Source organism: Rosa rugosa, chromosome 5, assembly GCF_958449725.1.
Source record: "Rosa rugosa chromosome 5, drRosRugo1.1, whole genome shotgun sequence".
Classification (NCBI taxonomy): Eukaryota; Viridiplantae; Streptophyta; class Magnoliopsida; order Rosales; family Rosaceae; genus Rosa; species Rosa rugosa.
The window spans coordinates 1,625,199-1,644,887 of NC_084824.1; the positions used below are offsets into that span (position 1 = coordinate 1,625,199).

At 37.0% G+C, this 19,689-nt stretch overlaps 1 protein-coding gene across 1 annotated transcript; it reads right to left on the reverse strand.

Moving 5' to 3' along the window:
- Positions 1-2,100: 2,100 nt before the first annotated feature.
- Positions 2,101-13,165, reverse strand: LOC133708492 (phospholipid-transporting ATPase 3). Its single transcript, XM_062133960.1, has 27 exons — positions 12,800-13,165; positions 11,806-11,871; positions 11,386-11,447; positions 10,552-10,633; positions 10,295-10,405; positions 10,058-10,135; positions 9,852-9,948; positions 9,571-9,677; positions 9,183-9,248; positions 8,625-8,746; positions 8,424-8,523; positions 8,247-8,324; positions 8,033-8,149; positions 7,671-7,820; positions 7,105-7,206; positions 6,603-6,745; positions 6,153-6,254; positions 6,008-6,071; positions 5,709-5,921; positions 5,313-5,478; positions 5,098-5,177; positions 4,675-4,914; positions 3,825-4,046; positions 3,577-3,744; positions 3,053-3,403; positions 2,851-2,957; positions 2,101-2,755 (listed from the first exon to the last, which is right to left on the reverse strand). Exons 1-27 carry the CDS (start codon positions 12,971-12,973, stop codon positions 2,458-2,460), a joined length of 3,666 nt encoding a protein of 1,221 aa, XP_061989944.1. The 5' UTR covers positions 12,974-13,165; the 3' UTR covers positions 2,101-2,457.
- Positions 13,166-19,689: the final 6,524 nt, after the last annotated feature.

Below are 19,689 nucleotides of genomic sequence, written 5' to 3' on the forward strand. Positions count from 1 at the left end.
GCTAAACTGAGAACCCGGTTTTGTTTTCACATATGAACACACCAGAATTTATCTCATTTTTTGAAGAAATTTTGAAGGAAAATCTCATTTTTGACCGATGCTATTTTAAGGGAGAGGTTCTAGCGAAGATTAATCGATTACATGATGACTTTAAATCAACGGTTGAATGAGTGGTCCAAATTTAAACTGACATATTATTTATCACTATACATGTCATCCAACCATTAATTAAAGAGTTTTTGTCCATTTACCCTATTTCTAGATATTTTTTTCCCACTTACCCCATTAAGTTTTTTTAATTCCCTCTTATCCAAAACACTCTAAGGAGGTATTCCCTAATACCCCATTAAGATTTTTTTTTTTTGTTTTTATTTTTTTTTAATACCATTTTACCCTCACCTTTGTTACTTAGAGAGAGAGAGAGAAACCAAGGGTTCGCCGGAGCCCGGTGACCGGCCGCCGGATTCCGATCACTGGTCGCCGGAATCCGATTACAGGCCGCCGCCCAACGGACGTTTTTGAAAACCTCACCGGAAAGGTTTATTGCGCCCAATAGACATCTATTGCTCCCCAATAGAGAGACAATAGACGTCTATTGCCCCCAAATAGACGTCTATCAGCCATGTATTGCCCCCCAATAGGACTTTCAGTAGCTAGAATTAGAACTAATCTCCCTAAATTTAGACAGATAAAACTTTGATTAAAGAAAAAAAAGATTATATCAATTCAAAACGTCTATTGCCCCCCAATAGACATTCAATTTTTTTTTTTCCTTCTGCCCCATTACTTAAAAAAAAAAAAAAAAAAAAAATCTAATTTGGGCACCTAAGAGTTGGACGTTTCTCGCCGGTGCTTCGGTCTCCGACTCCAAGTTCGTCGTCTTCAGGTAGCTTCGACCGGAGCTCTACCGCGTTCCACTCACTCACCGGCGTTTCTCAGTCACTCAACAACCTCAAGCCAACACAGAATTGAACCAATTGAAACCGTCAGAACCGAAAACCAAATTTGAATGGTTCCGATTGAATCTGCCAACAGCGGTGAGAGAGAGAGAGGAGAGAGACAGAGAGGTCGACGTGAGAGAGAGAGGAGGCGATGACCACCGGTCAGTGCCGTCCTTCGGGACCCCCAGCCCAGAGCCGGCACAAAGCGCGACCGCATGCCGGAATTCAATTCAGAGCAGCCTGAGGTCGTTGTCGTGGTGAGGCCGAGATTTGGGAAGCCGGAATTTGGTCTGGCTTGTTGGCGCGCGGTGCTGGTTCAAGGAGAGAGAGAGAAACCAGATCAGAGGAGGAGAGAGATGAGGTAAGTGGGAATAAAATATAATTTATTAAATAGGTTAAGAGTAAAATTATCAATTTGCTTCAAATTGAGTTTTGAGTTAGTGGGAATAAAAATTTGTTGCTGGGGTAAGTGGGACAATTTTAGCTGATTTTGATGCTTTGGGTCAGAAGAGGTCTTTCATTCATTTTCGTTGGCTCTTTACTTGTATGGTGAACCTGAGGTCTTTTATTTATTTATTATTATTTCTTTAACATGACCCTCTAGAAGCCTTTAATTCAATGTTAAGACTTTGGGTAGGGGCTGCCACGTGGTGGGGCCGTGTGGCCCTCCAATCAAAAATCTCAAATTTTTCTCTCTTTTCCGAAACTGCCCCTGATTTTTAATATGCAATACTCAAAATACCCCCCTGCTTGGGCACTGATTGGCCCGCCCCACTGCCACGTGGTGCGGGTGCAGTACGTAGGACTCTCTCAAGACAAAGAAAAAGTCTTGGGTAAAGACTGCCACGTGGTGGGGCCGTGCGGCCCTCCAATCAAAAATCTCAAACTTTTCCCTCTTTTCCGAAACTGCTCCTGATTTTTAATATGCAATACCCAAAATACCCCCTGCTTGGGCACTGATTGGCCCGCCCCACTACCACGTGGTGTGGGTGCCGTACGTAAGACTCTCTCAAAGACAAAACGTCCAAGTTTGCGCTGTACTTCCCATTGTTCTTAGAAAGATAAAAGTGAATCAAGTACAACACTACAACGCGGCTAGTTTAACTTTTTAGCCGCGAGTTGAGTCGGTGCACAGAACATCCCCAAGGTCAAAGCGGTGCAGAACAAACCATGACTTCTCGTACATGCCACTTATAAATTTATAAAAGTATAAAACGATACATGAATATACAAATCTGTCTCGAGTATGGCTTCCCCCTAGTGACCCTACTACTAAGAAAAAATGCTGCTCTCTAATTTGAATTAGATGGTGTAAATGTACATCTGGGACAAACCGTGGAGGAGACCACTACAGCTCCTGAAGACATGAAGCAGACAATGGAGGTGGAACAACTATTATGAATGGAAAAATACATTGACGAAACTAACACTAGGGATATGGCACAGCTAATGTACAACTTTTCCTACCCTCACTGTCCAGACAAAAATTTATACAAAAATCTTTTTCTTTTTCAGTTTATTTCTTTTTCGCTGTCCTTCTCATGCTGGCTCTCCGAGCAACATCCCATGCTTTTTGAGGGGCATATACACCTGCCTGTTTAGCGAAGAATGATTCATATCCAGGTGAGTCAAAAGCAAAGCCAGTGTGTTTTGAAATCTCCCGTGGGAGTTGAGCTACAGCATAGCTCCTCGCCTCGGCAGGGGTGAGGTTGTTTCCAATTTCCAGCAAATCTTCCCTGCGCCTACCTTCTGGCTCATCCCTGTGAAGTTCCTGAATTATCTGATAATCATATGGGAAGAACCATCTTTGCAACCTGTATCCAGATGACGATAGATTCATTCAGAAAATACATAGTTAAAACCAATTCCACACCCTCATTTCAGAGCAATAAAGATCGCATTTTCTTACACTTGGTAAACAAAGTCGCCAAAGAGCGCAAGAATGGGCACAAGAAGAAGTGTCATGTAGAAGTAGAATGTACTCATCAAAACAAATATGACATAATAAACACTTTTCTGCAGTAAGAGAAAGAATATGTTAGCATATTAAATAATTTGATGGAAATCAGCGAGGACAAACAATAATTATGGGACAAGGAATGAAGACCCACCCTATGGTCTGCAAAACAGTATATGAAAATGAATATAAACCACGCTAAAATGCTTCCTCCAACACTAATATAATGCCACCTTGTGATTGAATTACAGGTCATAAGCAGACGCAAGTTGACAGTTACTACAACACAAGTGAAAGCCATTGTGCTGACATCCATATGGCCAAACATCTTGCCAGATGAATCCACACTTCTAACAGCAGAGCTAGTCACAACATAGAAGAATATTAAAGATTGGTAAACAGAAAAGAAGGCCCACGTTGCCACAACCCTCCATCTGAAGAACACATTTCTTATTCCCTCCCTGTATAGTTCAGGGTACTTTTTGGAAAGGGCTGCACTGACATCCTGATAAAGACCACAAGACAACAATCAAAAACAGTAAGTGAATGTAGAGAGGAAGCAATGACATGCAGCCATCCTGTATAAATTTGCAGAAAATAATGCAATAATTTAGTATGTAATTACTTCTACAAATGCAGTAAAATTTGACATTATGAAGTGTAGGAGGGATACAATACCTTGTCAAAAAGCCCGACAATGACTACGGGCAAGGCTGTGAATATGACATTATATAGTGATTGATACCAATCATCATAGAACCTTTGACCAGAATATCCAGTATAAAAGGTGAACCAAAATTGTGTCAAAGTGAATGTAAGATTCTTGTAAAAGAAGTATGTGATGACCTGAAAAATACAATAAGACTTGTCAACTTTGCACAATACATGAAACATATCAAAGTAACCTGCAGAACATGGAACCAAACCTTGCATAATCTGATATACGACCATCGTCCATGGACAAGAAGTAAATCAGTAAGAAAGCGGAACTGGGCAATAGCGAAATCACTAGCCATCACTGCCTGCATCCCCTCTTGCCCACTTATTCCAACGCCAACATGAGCAGCTTGGATCATGCTCACATCATTGGCACCATCACCAATGCTAAGTGTTATTTTCCGGGCACCTTTTCTTACCATACTTGTCACCTGACAGCAGTAGCACATTTGAGAGTTGAGACACACATTTGAGAGAGGGGGGCGGAAAGAAGAGAGAGATGCACATTTGAGACGTAGTTTTATACATAAAAATATATCACTGTGCACATTTGTCATCTGCATCCTTGCAACTTAAACTAGATAACCAACGTTGTTTAAAAGGCTGTAATAATTGTGGCTGTAGAGTTCACTTTACTGATAAACTTCTGCTTTAATAGTCTAAGCTATTCTAGGTGTTCTCAGCTACCAAGAATATATACATACATACATATATATATATATATATATATATATATATATATATATGGCATACAGTTCCTTACATACACATTTTGTGGCTTGCCAGAAACCATAAATCTTCACAGGAAATAAGTTTTCAACATGCAGTACTCTGAATATCACTCTTAACTTCACTTCACAGTTGAGGCAAAACTTCACTACAAACTTCCGACCAATGGGATATATAATTAGCATAGAAAGAAAGTAACAAGCTTTACTAAGGGACCAGCCAGTCACTTGTTTGATTCAAAAAGCAGAAATTCATACAGCTTTTAAGAGAATGCATCTCCTTATTGCTTAAACAGATGATGTTAGGTTTGAATACTACTAGAAAGCTCACCTGTGCTTTCTGTAAAGGAGAAACTCGACAGCACACAACTGAATGACAGTTCAAGCTCAAGTTCAGTAGCATCACTCGTAAAGTTGGTTCCAAGGCATACATCAAACACTTGCCATCTATTACAAGTGCTAATTTTGGCCCAGACACAGTGCGAAGATAGTGCTGTGCTTCCTCGAGGCACCTCTTCAGATCTTTCTTCACTTCATCTTTAATGACACGAGCAATTTCCACTTGGTCACCCTAACACCAGAATCCAGAAGTACAAAGTAAGACCAAATACTGTGGTAGATAGTGACTTCTTATCTTTTCCTTTTTTTTTTTTTTTTTTTTAAATAGACCTGGAAGAAGAGGAATAGAAAACTCAAGAAACTAGGGGTTTCTGATTTACAAGCTAAAAGTTGCAAGCTACAGCCCTTTGCTTACCCTGTTCTCAGCTTCCCGAATAACATCAGTTTCTGAGCTGATAATGAACTGTTTCATTTCATTATTGATCAAATTGCATGCTGCAGAAAATTTAAAAAATGAAACTAAATGAATAATATCAGAGAGAAGATAGTTAAAAAAGCAACAAATAGCCCCTTTAAATATGGAAGGGTGAAGGGCCATAATTAAACACCAATGTTTAAGATACCACATACCATAACCTATATTTATAGCTGTTTCCATCTTGTCTCCTGTTAGCATCCAAATCTTGATACCAGCTCTAGCAAGAGTCTCTATACAAGCTGGAACTCCTTCCTGAAGCTTGTCTTCAATAGCAGTGCATCCAATCAATATGAGATCAATCTCAATGAGTTCTGCCACCTTCATTGAATTTCAAATTAACTTGCATCGATATGATATATACCTTGACTTTTTTTTTTTTTTTGGTAGGAAGACAGAACGGAAAAAAGAATAGGAAAAAAATGTGCAGAGAAGAATAATGAAGAGCAGCACAACTCCAGGTAAAATATACCAACAAACTTATAATAGTCCAGACCAAAACCAGAAAATGAGATTTCTTTAGTATCAAAACCAGACTGAACAAAGCATACCTCATCCAGCTTCTTTTCACGATCCCGTAGAGAGGATTTAGCCTGAATAAATTTCTCATTCCAGCTTTCATACACATCAGGACTTAAATCTCTATAGGCCAGGCAAAGAGTACGTAATCCAGAAGACCCAAATAGTTCCAAGTGTTTCCTTGATACTTTCTTCAGATCATCTTGGCCATCAGCCAGTCTCTCATAGATTACATTATCAGCACCCTGTTAATAGCAGGTTCGTGATATAATGTTACTTACTGGCCAAAAATCAGCAATTCAACCAATATCAAGCCCCAATAATCTATTACCTTGCAGTACAAGACAAGCCTGCCATCTGGATAACGGCATACAACAGACTGACGCTTCCTTGTACTAGTTATGCAACAAAAATTGCAATTAATTCACAGGACAATCAACCATGAAATCATAAGCGTATGCAAGAACATAACTCACCTGTTAAACTCGAGGACATTTAGAATCTCGTAAGACACATCTTGGACATCACCAACTTTCTCAACATGAGATTCTCTAACACATATAGTAGTCGGTGAACGCCTGAGAGAAAGAGAACATACTACCACTTAAATACACTTCAAGAAATATCAGAACAAAACTGAAAAGCCCCATTGATAACAGTAAAAATTGATTTTATATATCAAGAACAAAAACAAAGTTGAAGACCATACTGAACTTCCCCTCGACACTGGACAAAAAAAGCTAAGTTTGCATGATGTAAAGACTAAGCCAAATGAAAACATGATTAGTCAGACTGTTTGGCAGAGACTCAATTCTAAAGCAAATTGTGCCACCAATCACATATCGTCACTTTTGTGGTTTAGAAAATAGACAAGTACGATTCGCAGCATCCTCAGTGACAATAGGACACAACTGAGAGGTCCAAACCTGTAAAAGAAGAAACCAAAATTCTTCGCAGCAATGACCAAAGCAGACTCATCAGGGGATGCAGCTTGATATGTGATCTTCTCAGGGGACTCATCACCCTCTGGAAGTACAGTATGGCAAATAGCAAGGCATCTGAAAAATTCCTACAAACGAAAAGTAACTATCAGTATAGTTGTCAAAACTAACAAGTATGATATGCCTTCATGAAATGTAAGTGTGGAATTCCCTCTACCATACAGGAATGCTCACAGAAGGCATGAACATAAAAGTTAAAAGAAACTAAAAAACTATAGATTCCTTTAAGCTGTAAAACCATATTGTAAAGATAGAGATATGCACACCACCTACAAATAGCTATCCAAATCCCAAAAAAAAAAAAAAAAAACCGCCCAAGGAAAGGGAAAATAACACGCCTAAGATTATGCATGCTACAAGTAACTCCAGATCGAACCAAGTATATGAAAGGAAAAACCAAGTTGCTCCTAATAAATAACAAACCCACCTTACAGATATCTGGATTAGGTTCATTCCTCCAAGCTCCCCGCATGAGCTTGGCATCGTCGAAGTTAAATCCCTTGTCATGCACTGTGTCAGACTTGTACTCCTAGAAGAACATTAAAACCATAATTTCATTAAGAGGAGGCACGGTACATTCAAATATCTATTTATACGGTAATGTCTCTTCTTGCCAGTATCAAGCATGTAATCTAGCTACACCAAGGTTCAAAATATTGTCTGTGACAGACATATGGGCACTCAAATTTAAGGAAATATCAACAGATACATCCAAGATATTTCAGAAATGAGAAGCATTCTTGGGAGAATAAAATATCAACCACTGGACAAAAGGCAAATATCAGCAGATATATCAGAATCTGAGCAGATATTTCACACTTTAAGTCAGACTAGCAATCTAGATCATACAGATTTAAGCAAGAATCCAACTGATCAACCCAGGTCAGTAGTTGGCAATATAGCACAAGAAACTTTGTAGCAAGAGAACACTTTCATATATGTATACATTTTTAATATATGATATGTATATTTCAGAGAGAGAGAGAGAGAGACCTCATTAAGCTTTATACCACTTCTTTGTGCTATTCCCCTTTCTATTTCAGTGACACCAGTTCCATAGACCTCTCCTCCAATTGAACACTTGAAGAACTCCATCAAGTTTCTTGTTAAAGTTCCAGTTTTATCAGAAAAGATGTATTCCACCTGCCGAATGATAAGAGGCGTCACCCTTGATAAACAGATTTTATAGTAGCAAATTGATAGAGAATTTGATAAACACATTATTCAGTAACATATAACAAAAAAAGTTAATTCATGCTAATAAAGATGATGACATACTGATTATAGTAGGAGCACCAACAATATGAAGATGAAACATGTACTCTAAATTACAGAGCCAATATAGGAACCATTACCTGTCCAAGTTCCTCATTCAAATTCGAAGTCCTAGCCAATGCAGGGGTGTTGCTTTCCATGTGGTACATACGCAAGTCATTGTTGATATATTGGGTGGACTGAATAAATTTGATCATCTGAAATAGCATATAAAAATAAAATGATTTTTGAAACACCACAATAGTTATAAACATTTAGATAGAAATAAATAGGGATGATTGTTAAGAAACCTGCCTCAATGGAAATGTAAAGAGAAATAGGGATGATTGTTGAGTATAGAGTAATCAAGGTAAACATATTCAGAATGATGACCTACAACACCAACAAACAATATAAGCAAAAACAAATACTGCAAACCAATTTAATTGAAAAGGAATCCAATTCGTCTACAGCAATTATTCCATATGTTACCAGAAAACGATTATCAGGGTTAAATGAGCTGTACGATATGTTCTCTCCCTTTGATCCCCGCAGACCTAAGTAGTAGTACTTGTAGTTGATAAATACACCACTGCAGAATTGCATAAAACAAACATCACCATGCTGAACACTCGAAAAAGAATTTGAAGGGGATAATATTAAGCCAAATCACAGATTTGCATATATGTGTACCTGCATATGGCTCCAATCAGACACATACAAAAGAGAGTAATAAAAAGCCCAATGATAAGTTTGTCAAGTTTCCTCTCTAATGTACTTCTTTTAGAAGGAACATTCATGCTATTCATCATAACCTGCAATTCGAAAGTATCAAAATCTCATCAATCGACAAGTATAGACAGATGACAAGAGAAGTAAGGAAACATACATTACAATAAGATAAGATTCAAAATAGCTTCTTATACCCACTAACTTTACTATAACATTTCGAGGACCAGACACCCTTCAGTACGGCAGTATCAAAGACAAACAACTTAAGAGGAAGGTTTTTGTGTAATGCATTAGCAAAGAAGTATTTTTAGGAAACGAAATCAGAGTCACAACATCTAAGGAGACGAAATTTCCGATAAACAAAGAAATTGGTCAACTGAGTGACAGTCACATTTATCACTGATCTGAATACAAATTTGTGGTAAGAAACAAAAATAGTAAATTTTTTTATTCACTACACTTCATTCTTTACTACAAATGTTCCATTTAATAGAATAAAATTTACTGCACTTATGATACCTTGGTTTCATGACCGGTAAATACAACAGCCCCAACTATGTATTCCGTGTTCCTTAGGCTGCATCCCTGAAAATAAATGAGTAAGCCAGGTCAGTTTCACCAATTTTAAGTACAGTCAAAATCAAAATCAGCATCAAACAGAATACACAGACCACATTACAGAGAATCACTGCATTATAATTACACTAAGAAAAATAGTTCAGGACATACCACATTACGGAACTAATAATATTCACTATTGCAAAAGTTCATAAAAGACTACTCTTATGGGTTGCACAAGTATATTTGCAGCAAACAGGGGTGGCCATATTAAAATCACCTAGATACAATTCCACCAAGTAAAAAATAGACACAAAGAAAAGTAAGTTATGAGAAATAAATATCATACACGGAGAAGAAGATGGTTAGGAGAGAGAGGTAGTGTCTGCTTGTCAATAATGAGATTGCCGGTGAAAGTGTACAATGAATTGTTTGGTTGTTCACACTGCAGTTCTCCTGCAATTAGGCATATAGTATTCATTAGATTGAGACAGCAGATAAGTTCAGCCATTAAAATTAACAACTATCACATTTCACATGAGTTCTTTGATCACCATCTGACGGACACCAAGTATACCAACATGCATTTATAAGGACTTTCTGATGAGTAAATTAACTAGAATGCTAAACCTTTAAATTCAGATGCTTTCTCAGGAGTCAAGTAATCCCATGTCTTTTCCAGTGCTTTTCTGATTTTTAAATTAGTTTCCCCATCCAAATTTGCAGTCTGCAACAAAAGAATTTTTTCAGAACAAAAAAAAAGGGAGAACCTATCCATATTATTCATGAATAAATATTCACTTGCTAAAAAGTAAAAAAGATAAAGAATCAAAAACCTCAATGTAGCAGACACCATCTGCGTTTGTAGTTGCAAGAAAAAGAAGATCCGCAGGGAAGAATGCGTTTTGCTTAATCTATAGCCAAGTGAAACATCAGCTTCTACAAAAGTGATTAAAATCTTCTTCTACTCCGTACTACAGCCTAAACTATACCCTTACAGGACTACAAAAAGTCTTCATAAAATAAAATCAAATAAACTTCATAAACAATATAATAAGTAGCAGTATCCTCACCCTGACGATATCTCCAACTTGTAACCTTTTCCAAGGAATAGTTTCCCACCTCTGATCTTGCAAGACATCCACTGAATTATTATTTATTGTCATATCATTCTGGAAACGCTTCTGTTTAATGCACATGAAGAAGAAAACAAACAAGATTAAACTTGATCTTGGAAACACAGAAAAGAGAAGACAGAGAGAGAGAGAGAGGGGGGGGGGGGGATATATTGAAATCAAGGCTGCATATTATTAGTAGCAACCATACTCACCCAATCCTCCCATGCTTCCTTTACAAGAGAAAGAAAAAGCACAAAACTCAGCGGTACCACGTTGGTTACTGGATTCACGGGACTGCAGATTATAAATACAGTAAACTATGCTTAAAATTGTAACAGTATTTAAATTGCGGTAAATCAATCATGATCAGCACCAAGCATATTAGTGCCCACCAAACCAATTCTTAAAAACAAGAAACAAAAGAAAAGACAAAGTTCAATTGAAGCTATAATGGGTGATCATGATAACATTGAAGGCAATGTTCGTGCTATATGAGTGTGATGACAAATTTAAGGGATCATAAGAAATGAGGTGTAAATCCTTCTATTCTGGAAACTGATAAACAAAGCCTCCTTTTAATAAGTGCTCCATTAAAAACAAGATATTTAACAGCTTAATATACATGTCTGAGGCGTATTATCAACATTTTAAAATTGATGGTTCTAGTCAAAACATAGAGATTTTCCTGTTAAGAAATAGTTAAATTAACACTGTCGCATTCCAAACTGATAAAATAACATTGCTCCCCTCCTCCCCCAAAGAAAAGACGCAGAAACAATAAATTATATTCTTATATCTGAATATATTCTATTTAAAGATTCTTGAATAAATCAGACAAAGGTATATATGAGAGACAAGCAAAGCATCTACTCAAGGCATTTCATGTTAAAATTGCCAAATTAATCATGTTTTGTTTTCCAAGAACATCAACTCTGGTCAGGTTGACAAGGTAAAGGTGCTAATTGAGCTAACATATTGTCATTCTAGTAAATAAGCTACTTCTCCTTAATAAAGCCAAAAAAAAGTGATATACTAAATTAATATACCTGATTGGTGTTGTTGATAAAATTGAGATTCCAAGGAAGTAAAGGTTAGCTACCCGTCTGAACTGTCATTGAAAAACACAGAGTTTTCTCAGAACCATGCAAAAATATAAAAAAAAGTTTGGAGTAATAGGCACATTGCAAACCAAAAGTCCATCAGAAAGCAAATCAGTTTAACCATTCATAGTAACACAGGAGAACTAGATTATGGCAGTATAAAATGGACAGGCAAAAACAAATAAGAAAAAGAGAAACAGAAAATAATCTTTGAAACATAAAATTCTCCAAGTTGAAAACTAAAATCAAAGGAGATACAGAACTTCATCACCAACAATGGAGGTTGTCTTCTATAAACTCTTCTTACTACCTGGTCTAGCATATAATAAGTTCCAACATAATCATATTCATTGACAAGTAAGTTACCTGTTCAAAGAGTCCTTTCGGCAAAAAAGTTAAGAAGTTGTACTTTGTAGTTGCTATAGAATTCCCCTGGAACAATTGAATGCATACTAATTAAAACTTGATTAATACAAAATCGAGTCAGATAAAAGTGATAAATAACAAGACATAGGAAAACCACAAATACTACATATTGATAGACATTGTAAATCTCCTCATCTATTCCATCAAGAAACTGAATTGAAATTGAAATATGTATAACATCTCTGAGTAGAATGGGATTAACGGAATCTCAGTTAAAATATGCTCATACAACCTATTGGTCGTAGGTAGTGGAGGTGTAGGGGATAACAGAAAATGCTGTCACGCAAACAAAACGAACAACAGTAGCATCCAACCTCCAGTAGGAAAACTTCGAACACACACTACCTAATTCCAAGAAGGCAAAAAAAATCCTAATTTTTGTGAATTCTGTCCAGCAGAACAGAGGTAGCAAGCACTCAGTGTTGCACCAGCACTGCCGACTATTCGACGAAAAAGAGTGGCAGGCAAAACAGGACACTAGTGAAGCCTCTATAGACACTACCGAGTAAAACACATTCAAAACAGACTTAGATATCTTTCTTCCTTCTCTCTTAACACCTTCTTAGCGGCGGAACTTAAATTTGTTGCTCGGCATTGATGAGTAGGCTTCACTTCAGCAAAAAAGTTATTCGAAAATCGAAATATCCTCAACACCACAGAAGCAACCAAACCAATCCATAACTAGGCCAAACATTCCGATATCCTAACCCTCTCTTAATCCATCCTACAACTCTCAATCTCATCAAGCTAATTTCAGTGAAGTTCCGAATTTCCAGGATGTGCAACAAACAAAAACAAAATCAAACAACTCAGAATTTCAACCATTTCTTGTTAATTTTTGCCCTAATTTTCCAGCAACCAAACGGAGAACAGTAACGGATAACAAGAAAACGCAGATAGATAGATAGAGAGAGAGAGAGAGAGGGGCACCGACCACAAATTTGACGGGAAGATTAGCCTCGCGATCATTGCAGTAAATGGTGCGGTTACTCGGCGCTTGCGGCTGGACTCGTCCGAGCCGCACCGTCGTCGTCGTCGTGGTTCGCTCGAGCGGCGGGTTACTGCGACCTCCGAGCCTCGATCTCGACGACCGATTCCATCCGCTCATGGTTTTCCGGCCCGATCCGGACTCGAACGACTCGTCGTTTCCGGCAAATATTCTCCGATCGGTCTTCTTCCTCCGATTTTTTCGTAGTACGGACCGTCAGAACCAGAGGAAGGAGAAGTGTGTGTGTGTGCGCGTATTCAACGCCCCTCTCAAAAACCCGTTTTTTTTTTTTCAATCTGTTTTCTTTTTTATTTCTTTAATTTTTTCTTCTTCTTTTTTTTTCTGTTATAAACCGCGAATTTGATTTTCTTGGGCCGAGTAATTTTCTCGTGCGCGTGTCACTGCGCGTAGGAATGGTAAGATGTGGCGGCTTTCTAGATGTGGCGAGACAAAGCAGATGGACTGTGAGGTGACGCGCCGATGGGAGCGTGGTGTTTGTGTACGAGTTCTGTAGTAATCACCCTACGGCGTCGTTTTGTTGATGCTTTGGACGCTAAAGGGCGGTTGGCAGCCAGCAGCCTTTTAACTACCCCCCACGTTAGATATACGCGCTCAAATTTTGGTTAGTGGGACGCATTTTTAAGCCTTTGATTTTTTTATTTTAATCTTTTGGAGAAGTTATAGCCTTTGATCTAGGATAATGAAATGGGGCACAATCTTTGTGTGACCGTTTTCAAAAAGAGTCCAAAACAAAGAAGACAGCCCACAGTCCAAACAAATAGACCACAGAAAACCTAGGAGTCCATAAAACCGGTTGGAGCATTTGAATTTATAGATTGGTCCACCAAAGTTGGAAGGCCCGATTATTTGTATTCGAGTAAAAATCCTATAAATTTGATAACTGTTGTAAATATTATTATTTATGTGGATGTCCATGTAAATACTCATTAGTTATGTACTTTGATGTAAACTCTACCTCTATATAAAGGAGGCTAATGAGACTGAATGAGAACACTTCTACTTCCTCCCAACTATTCTCTCTCCATCTTCTTCCTACTTTATAACATGTTATCAGCACGCTCTATTCTTTTCTTTAAAACTCTATGATGATCCATGAGTCCTTATGGTGCAACTCTATTGCTTCTAACCATTACTCAAGATCTATGAGTCTTATACTTCAATTTACTTTTTGCAGCAATTTTTACGTTTACTGTATAATCTTTATTGGCAAGCATGCGTCAAAGCTTTCTCTTATGTTTGCTAATTATGATCTCTAACTGCACTTTGCTTCTATATATATAGTTTAATACGATTACACTTTAGTTATGCATATATATATATATATATATATATATATATATATATATATATATATATATATATATGGTTTCATATGATCCATGATTCGAGTACATATCCGAATGATGGTTTGGTCTCCCTTACTATTAGTTCATATATGACCCTACCTCTCTCTTTATTGATATTGAGTAACCATTAGTTCATATGGTTTCGTATACTGATGGTTTAACACGATTCCTATATATATATATATATATATATATATATATATATATATATGTATGTATGCCGTTAACATAATGGATATATGTTTTCTGTTTCATTACTTATCGCATATTTAATATGTATTTAAATAAATTTATCTTATCTGTTTTATCAAGCATACTTACTATTCATAATACAAGTGAACCTGAAGTTTCACTACTGCTACTCGAGCCAGAAGTTTCGAGTACATATCCATTTGAACCCGAAGTTCAAAAATACGGAATGTTAGAACCTGAAGTTCTAATCATAAGAACACGAACTTGAAGCTTCGTGCATATAATTGCGATCCAATGTTCACTTTATTTTCAAACCTGAAGTTTCGATATTGATTACTTATCTGTTAAGAACCTGTAGTTCTGACACTATATATGGATCCTAACATACCTCATCAGACGATTGATCAGATGATTGAATACAATTGATTATGTATATATGGGTATATTGGTGTTTGTTTTCACATGCGTTCATATATGGGCATAATTGCTGAAAGTTTTTAGTTGATCACGCAAATAGAATCATACCCGTTTTTCCTTTCTGACAATCCCAATTTTCTTTTGTCAATAATCATGCCTCTCTCCTTTATTTTTGGTTTTTCAACCAAAACCCAACGTATTATCCCATAAGGTGCAATAGAGGCATTAGTTTTTACTTGACTATTTAATAGCATTTTCTGGGTTTTTTGTCAGTATACACTCATAAGATTTTTTTTGTGTGTTTCCTTCATTGTCGTTAGACATCAATCCTAATTCGTCATATATTTCATGATTACAAGTATCAGTATATGCCTTATGTTGTCATCTACACATGTATTTACAAATTGATTAATATGAGAAGCAATCTTGACGTGATGAGAGTGATGACCACTATCTATGTTGATTCAATTTATGGCAGGATCAGTAACTCCCAAAGGCGGATCAATATTTTTTGATATCCAAGTTATACAATCTTACAATTATATGCATAAGTATGCTCAAAAGGTAAGGCCGTATGATATGATTTTATTGCTCATAGACGGATTTCAATGACCATTGTAAATTCAATGCGATCAAATTATTTTCTTTATATGATTACACGAGGGCCTGAAGTTCCTCAAAGATTGTGTAGTGGAAAATTGCGATATATGTTTGGCTCCAATTTTGTTGCAGCTGGTCAACAGTCTCTTTTCTTGCGCGGGCGTGCCAGCACCGTCGGGTGCGGTCGTCGGGGGTGTCCCTTGACCTGACTTCTTTCAAGCAATTGTGGACGAGGAGAGCATCAACCTCGTCGTGGGATTCTTTGTGCCTCGTGGCGAGGACTTTTGCTGAGCTTCTTGAAAATCACAATCGATACTCGATGTTGTAGATCGAGCAGAGCGAGAACCACTGGGAAGTGAGGAGAACTTGCTAAAGCGTGACTTTAGCTTGGCTGGGTTGCTAGGGCGTTACCCTTGCTTGGCTGGTTCTGTAACCGTTGTGGTCGCGGCACTACCGTCGGCTCCCGAGGAGACTAGGACCGAAGCACGTTGACAGAGGGTTTGGTGGCACTGAAAGTCGGCTTCTGAGAAGACTAGGACTAGGAGTGTGATCACCGGTAAGAGAAAGAGAAGGAGAGGAGTTGCTCTTAGAGAGGTTGCTCTAGAGAGAACTTAGATCATCTTAGAGATGTTGTAGTTGAATGTGAATGGGTGTCTTTAGAATGAGAGGAGAATGTGTTTATATAGGGAAGAAAAAGAAGAGTGAAATGATGAGTGGAAGAAAAATAATGAAAGTAGATCTAAGTTCACTTGTAAAATATGGAAAAGATAGAGAAAAGATGAAATGAAAGCAAAGCATGAAGGTGCAGCAACATGGAAGTGGTGATGATCTATTAAAGAGATTGTAGAAGAAAAATATATCCAAGGAAAAAGAGAAAAGCATCTAGCTTTCTTCATGTGGGTAGGAAGCATGAACATGTGAATATTGAGCTGGTTTTAGGTCAGTTTCTGCCCCTTTATTCCTTCAATTATTTCTCCAACAATACTTCATTATATACCTTCGAATTCTTCATATGAAATGTTCCACTATGAGTGTAGATCATCCTGACAAATTTTCAGATTTTTATTCCATGTGGTTGGGCCGAAAATGCTGCTGGACCTCTTACAGGTCCAGTTTTCCAGTTTTGCTTCTGTAGAAAATTGGACTGATTGTTTGAAGGCCTTCCACTCAAAAAAATCTCTGGCACTCTTCATAAGAAATGATCCTTGGGATGTCTAGATTTGATCTGGACAGTTTTAGCTCATTTCAATTTCATTTGGTTAGTCTGCCGCCTCTCCTTCCTTGTTTAGCTCGGTTTCTCCTAGCCGAAGTAGGAAAATGTGCTAAAGTTGACTTTTCATGTTTCCATGCTTCCATAGTAGGCTTTATTTAGCCTCTAAATATATATTTCGAGCTTGTCGACAATATATAGCTTGAGCCACTGACATTGGCTCAATTTCTCCAACACATGCCTTGTCAGGCCAAAATGTTCATTTTGGGTCCAAACAATATAAAGTCTCTCAAATTTATACAATTACGAGGGCCAGAAGATCCTTAGAGTTATATAATCGAGTATATGAACTCACATATTTTTGACCCCCAATAATTATAAGAGGGCCGGAAGTTCCTCAAAATTTTTAGGTATTGGGGTTTCCTCCTCCACATGACAATGTGAACCTGAAGTTCCTCGAGTTACATAATCAAAATTGCTACATGAAGTTTCTCAATGCTTATACAATTAACAAGGACCAGAAGTTCCTCAGAGTTATATAATGATCAAAACTGCATGTTGTGATCCCTGATCATAAGAGGGCTTGAAGTTCCTCACCTTATTTTGATATTATGTTCTTGTGCAATTAGAGGAGAGAAACAAGATTATCATATTTGTAAAATTAAGCAGACCAGAAGTTCTGTGTACTTTATTCATTCACGGAACCAGAGTTTCCACTATTTATTTATTTTCTTCCCTGCAATTTTCCTATTCTGTTATGTACTTTCATTACAGTACTTATCCTTTAATTTTTTTGTTACTCATATGGACCAGCAGTCTTATACCTCGAACATATGAATTTCGAATGTAATATTTTTGAACCAGAAGTTCAAAATTTCATAGTAGAACCTGAAGTTCTAACAGTAAAACTCGAACCCGAAGCTTCGAGTACAAAATATAAATTAGTTAAAAATGAACTTGAAGCTTCACTTTAGTCATCTCGAGCCTGAAGTTTCGAGCACCAAATTTATTTGAACCCGAAGTTCAAATTACGAAATCTTAGAACTTGCAGTTCATAGAAAAAATATTCGAATCTGAATCTTCGATTACACATATAATTCATTCACAGTTTATTTAACTTTATATCCACTTCGAACCTGAAGTTTCGAGTGGATCAAGAATGAAAAAGTTCTAGTATGTGTCACCCTCGAACCTAAAGTTTCTAGTAAGTTGTTTTCAACATGAGATTGTACAAGAACCTGAAATTCTAAATCCTGACACATCCCATTTATGAAAATGTTGTGTCAACAACATAATGCGATCGTGTTCATGGTCTTTAAAGCTCTGGTAATAACAATAATATTAGGTCTTGTAGATCTGATTGATCGATGACTCCGGAAGAGTTCATCTAGTGGAGTATAGTTGCATTATGCACCTCCAAAAGAGACATATGTTGGAAGAGCTTGCCATCTTGTATGGGTTGTATCATAAAGCCAATTTTGAAATGGCTAAATCATAACCACAAGAAGTTGAATAATGGCAAATGAAAAGACCATATAAGTGGTGCCCAAAAAAAATCATGGGAATGTTTTCTACATGTGAGATGGAATTAAGCATTGGGCATATGCATGTTTTGCACTCCATACTATGGCGGATTTTTATCAAGCCACTCTGGAAGAGAAGTGACCAAAGTGAATTGGTTTACAAGTGACAAAATCATGTGCTAAATACAATCCTCATAGTAGGGATAAAAATTTCCTAAAGCATGAAAATATTGTACAAGTAGTCTAGACCACACTCGAATTATGGAAAACTTGTTGGTCCAAACGGCATGATTCTCCTGATAAGACTGCCATACTAAAATGTTAGCGCTCCTAACGAGGCTGCACAAATAAAGCTTGCAAAAGCTATTATAAATGATGTCATGGTTGAACATTTCATCAAATATGTCAATCGCCTGAAGCGTGACATATCTATAGGTTCCAAAGTTTTAACTACTGTGAAAGAGAGGTCATAAAGCCCTATATCACTCTAACGCTCTAGATGAGGTTATGAGTAAAAGATCCACATTCTCTAAATAAGTTCATCCATGTGATATGATTGTCCTGTAAGATACAAGTCTATTGAGAAACGATGAAAGCCCCAGAAGAGGCATGGGTACCCAATATTAATAAGCTATATGGATAGCTAATGCATGCATATGAGAATAGTGTTAGCACAAAATGGATGATCATCGATGATTGATATTATCTATGGTAGCTACCAAAATTATCAAGGGCTATGATGACATTGAATCACATTCTCATACAAAATTCGACATTATTATTGGCCAAATTGGAAAGAGGCAATTCCAATGAATTTGAAACGTGATGAAATACTTTGACCTTTAACCCTACAAGGTACAAAAGGGTATTTATCAAAAGTGAAGATAAATCACTATGCCACAATGTCTATTTATAGACACATGAGATTATGAATATCTTCCCTTATACGAATGACAAGTTTCTATAAGTACAGTGTTACATATAGCTATTATATTGACGAGAGATTTATGGCACGTTGTCATTGTATATTATGAAGATCTTAAAGACACATTGCTAAAAGTAAATTGTCATTATAAGCGTATTGCTTATCAAATCCTTGAAGGATTCAAATGCAAGTCCATGAATAGTTGAAAGAGCCTGAAGCTCACTCATGGAATCAAAGAGTCTTAAGCTAGCTCATATGTACTCATTCCGTTATAGTTAACGTGACCTAAATTGCCTCAATTAGTAATATGATAAGACTACGAAATCAAATTCGAATTATGAATATAATGTTGCAACATATTCTAACTTTTGCAAAGTTATGAATTACTTAGAGCTCTTGAAAAGCTTATATGACACATATCAATACACAAAGATATTGATGTGTATGGCTAAGTATGCCATGATGATTTTCAATGTTTTAAACTATACAAAGTTAAATGTGTCAATTTATTTATATTGTTTAGCTATTACTTTGTGTATGAATTTCAGCATATGATATTGTTTTCTAACCTTATCATATGAGGTAAGGCTTATTGAAAATCG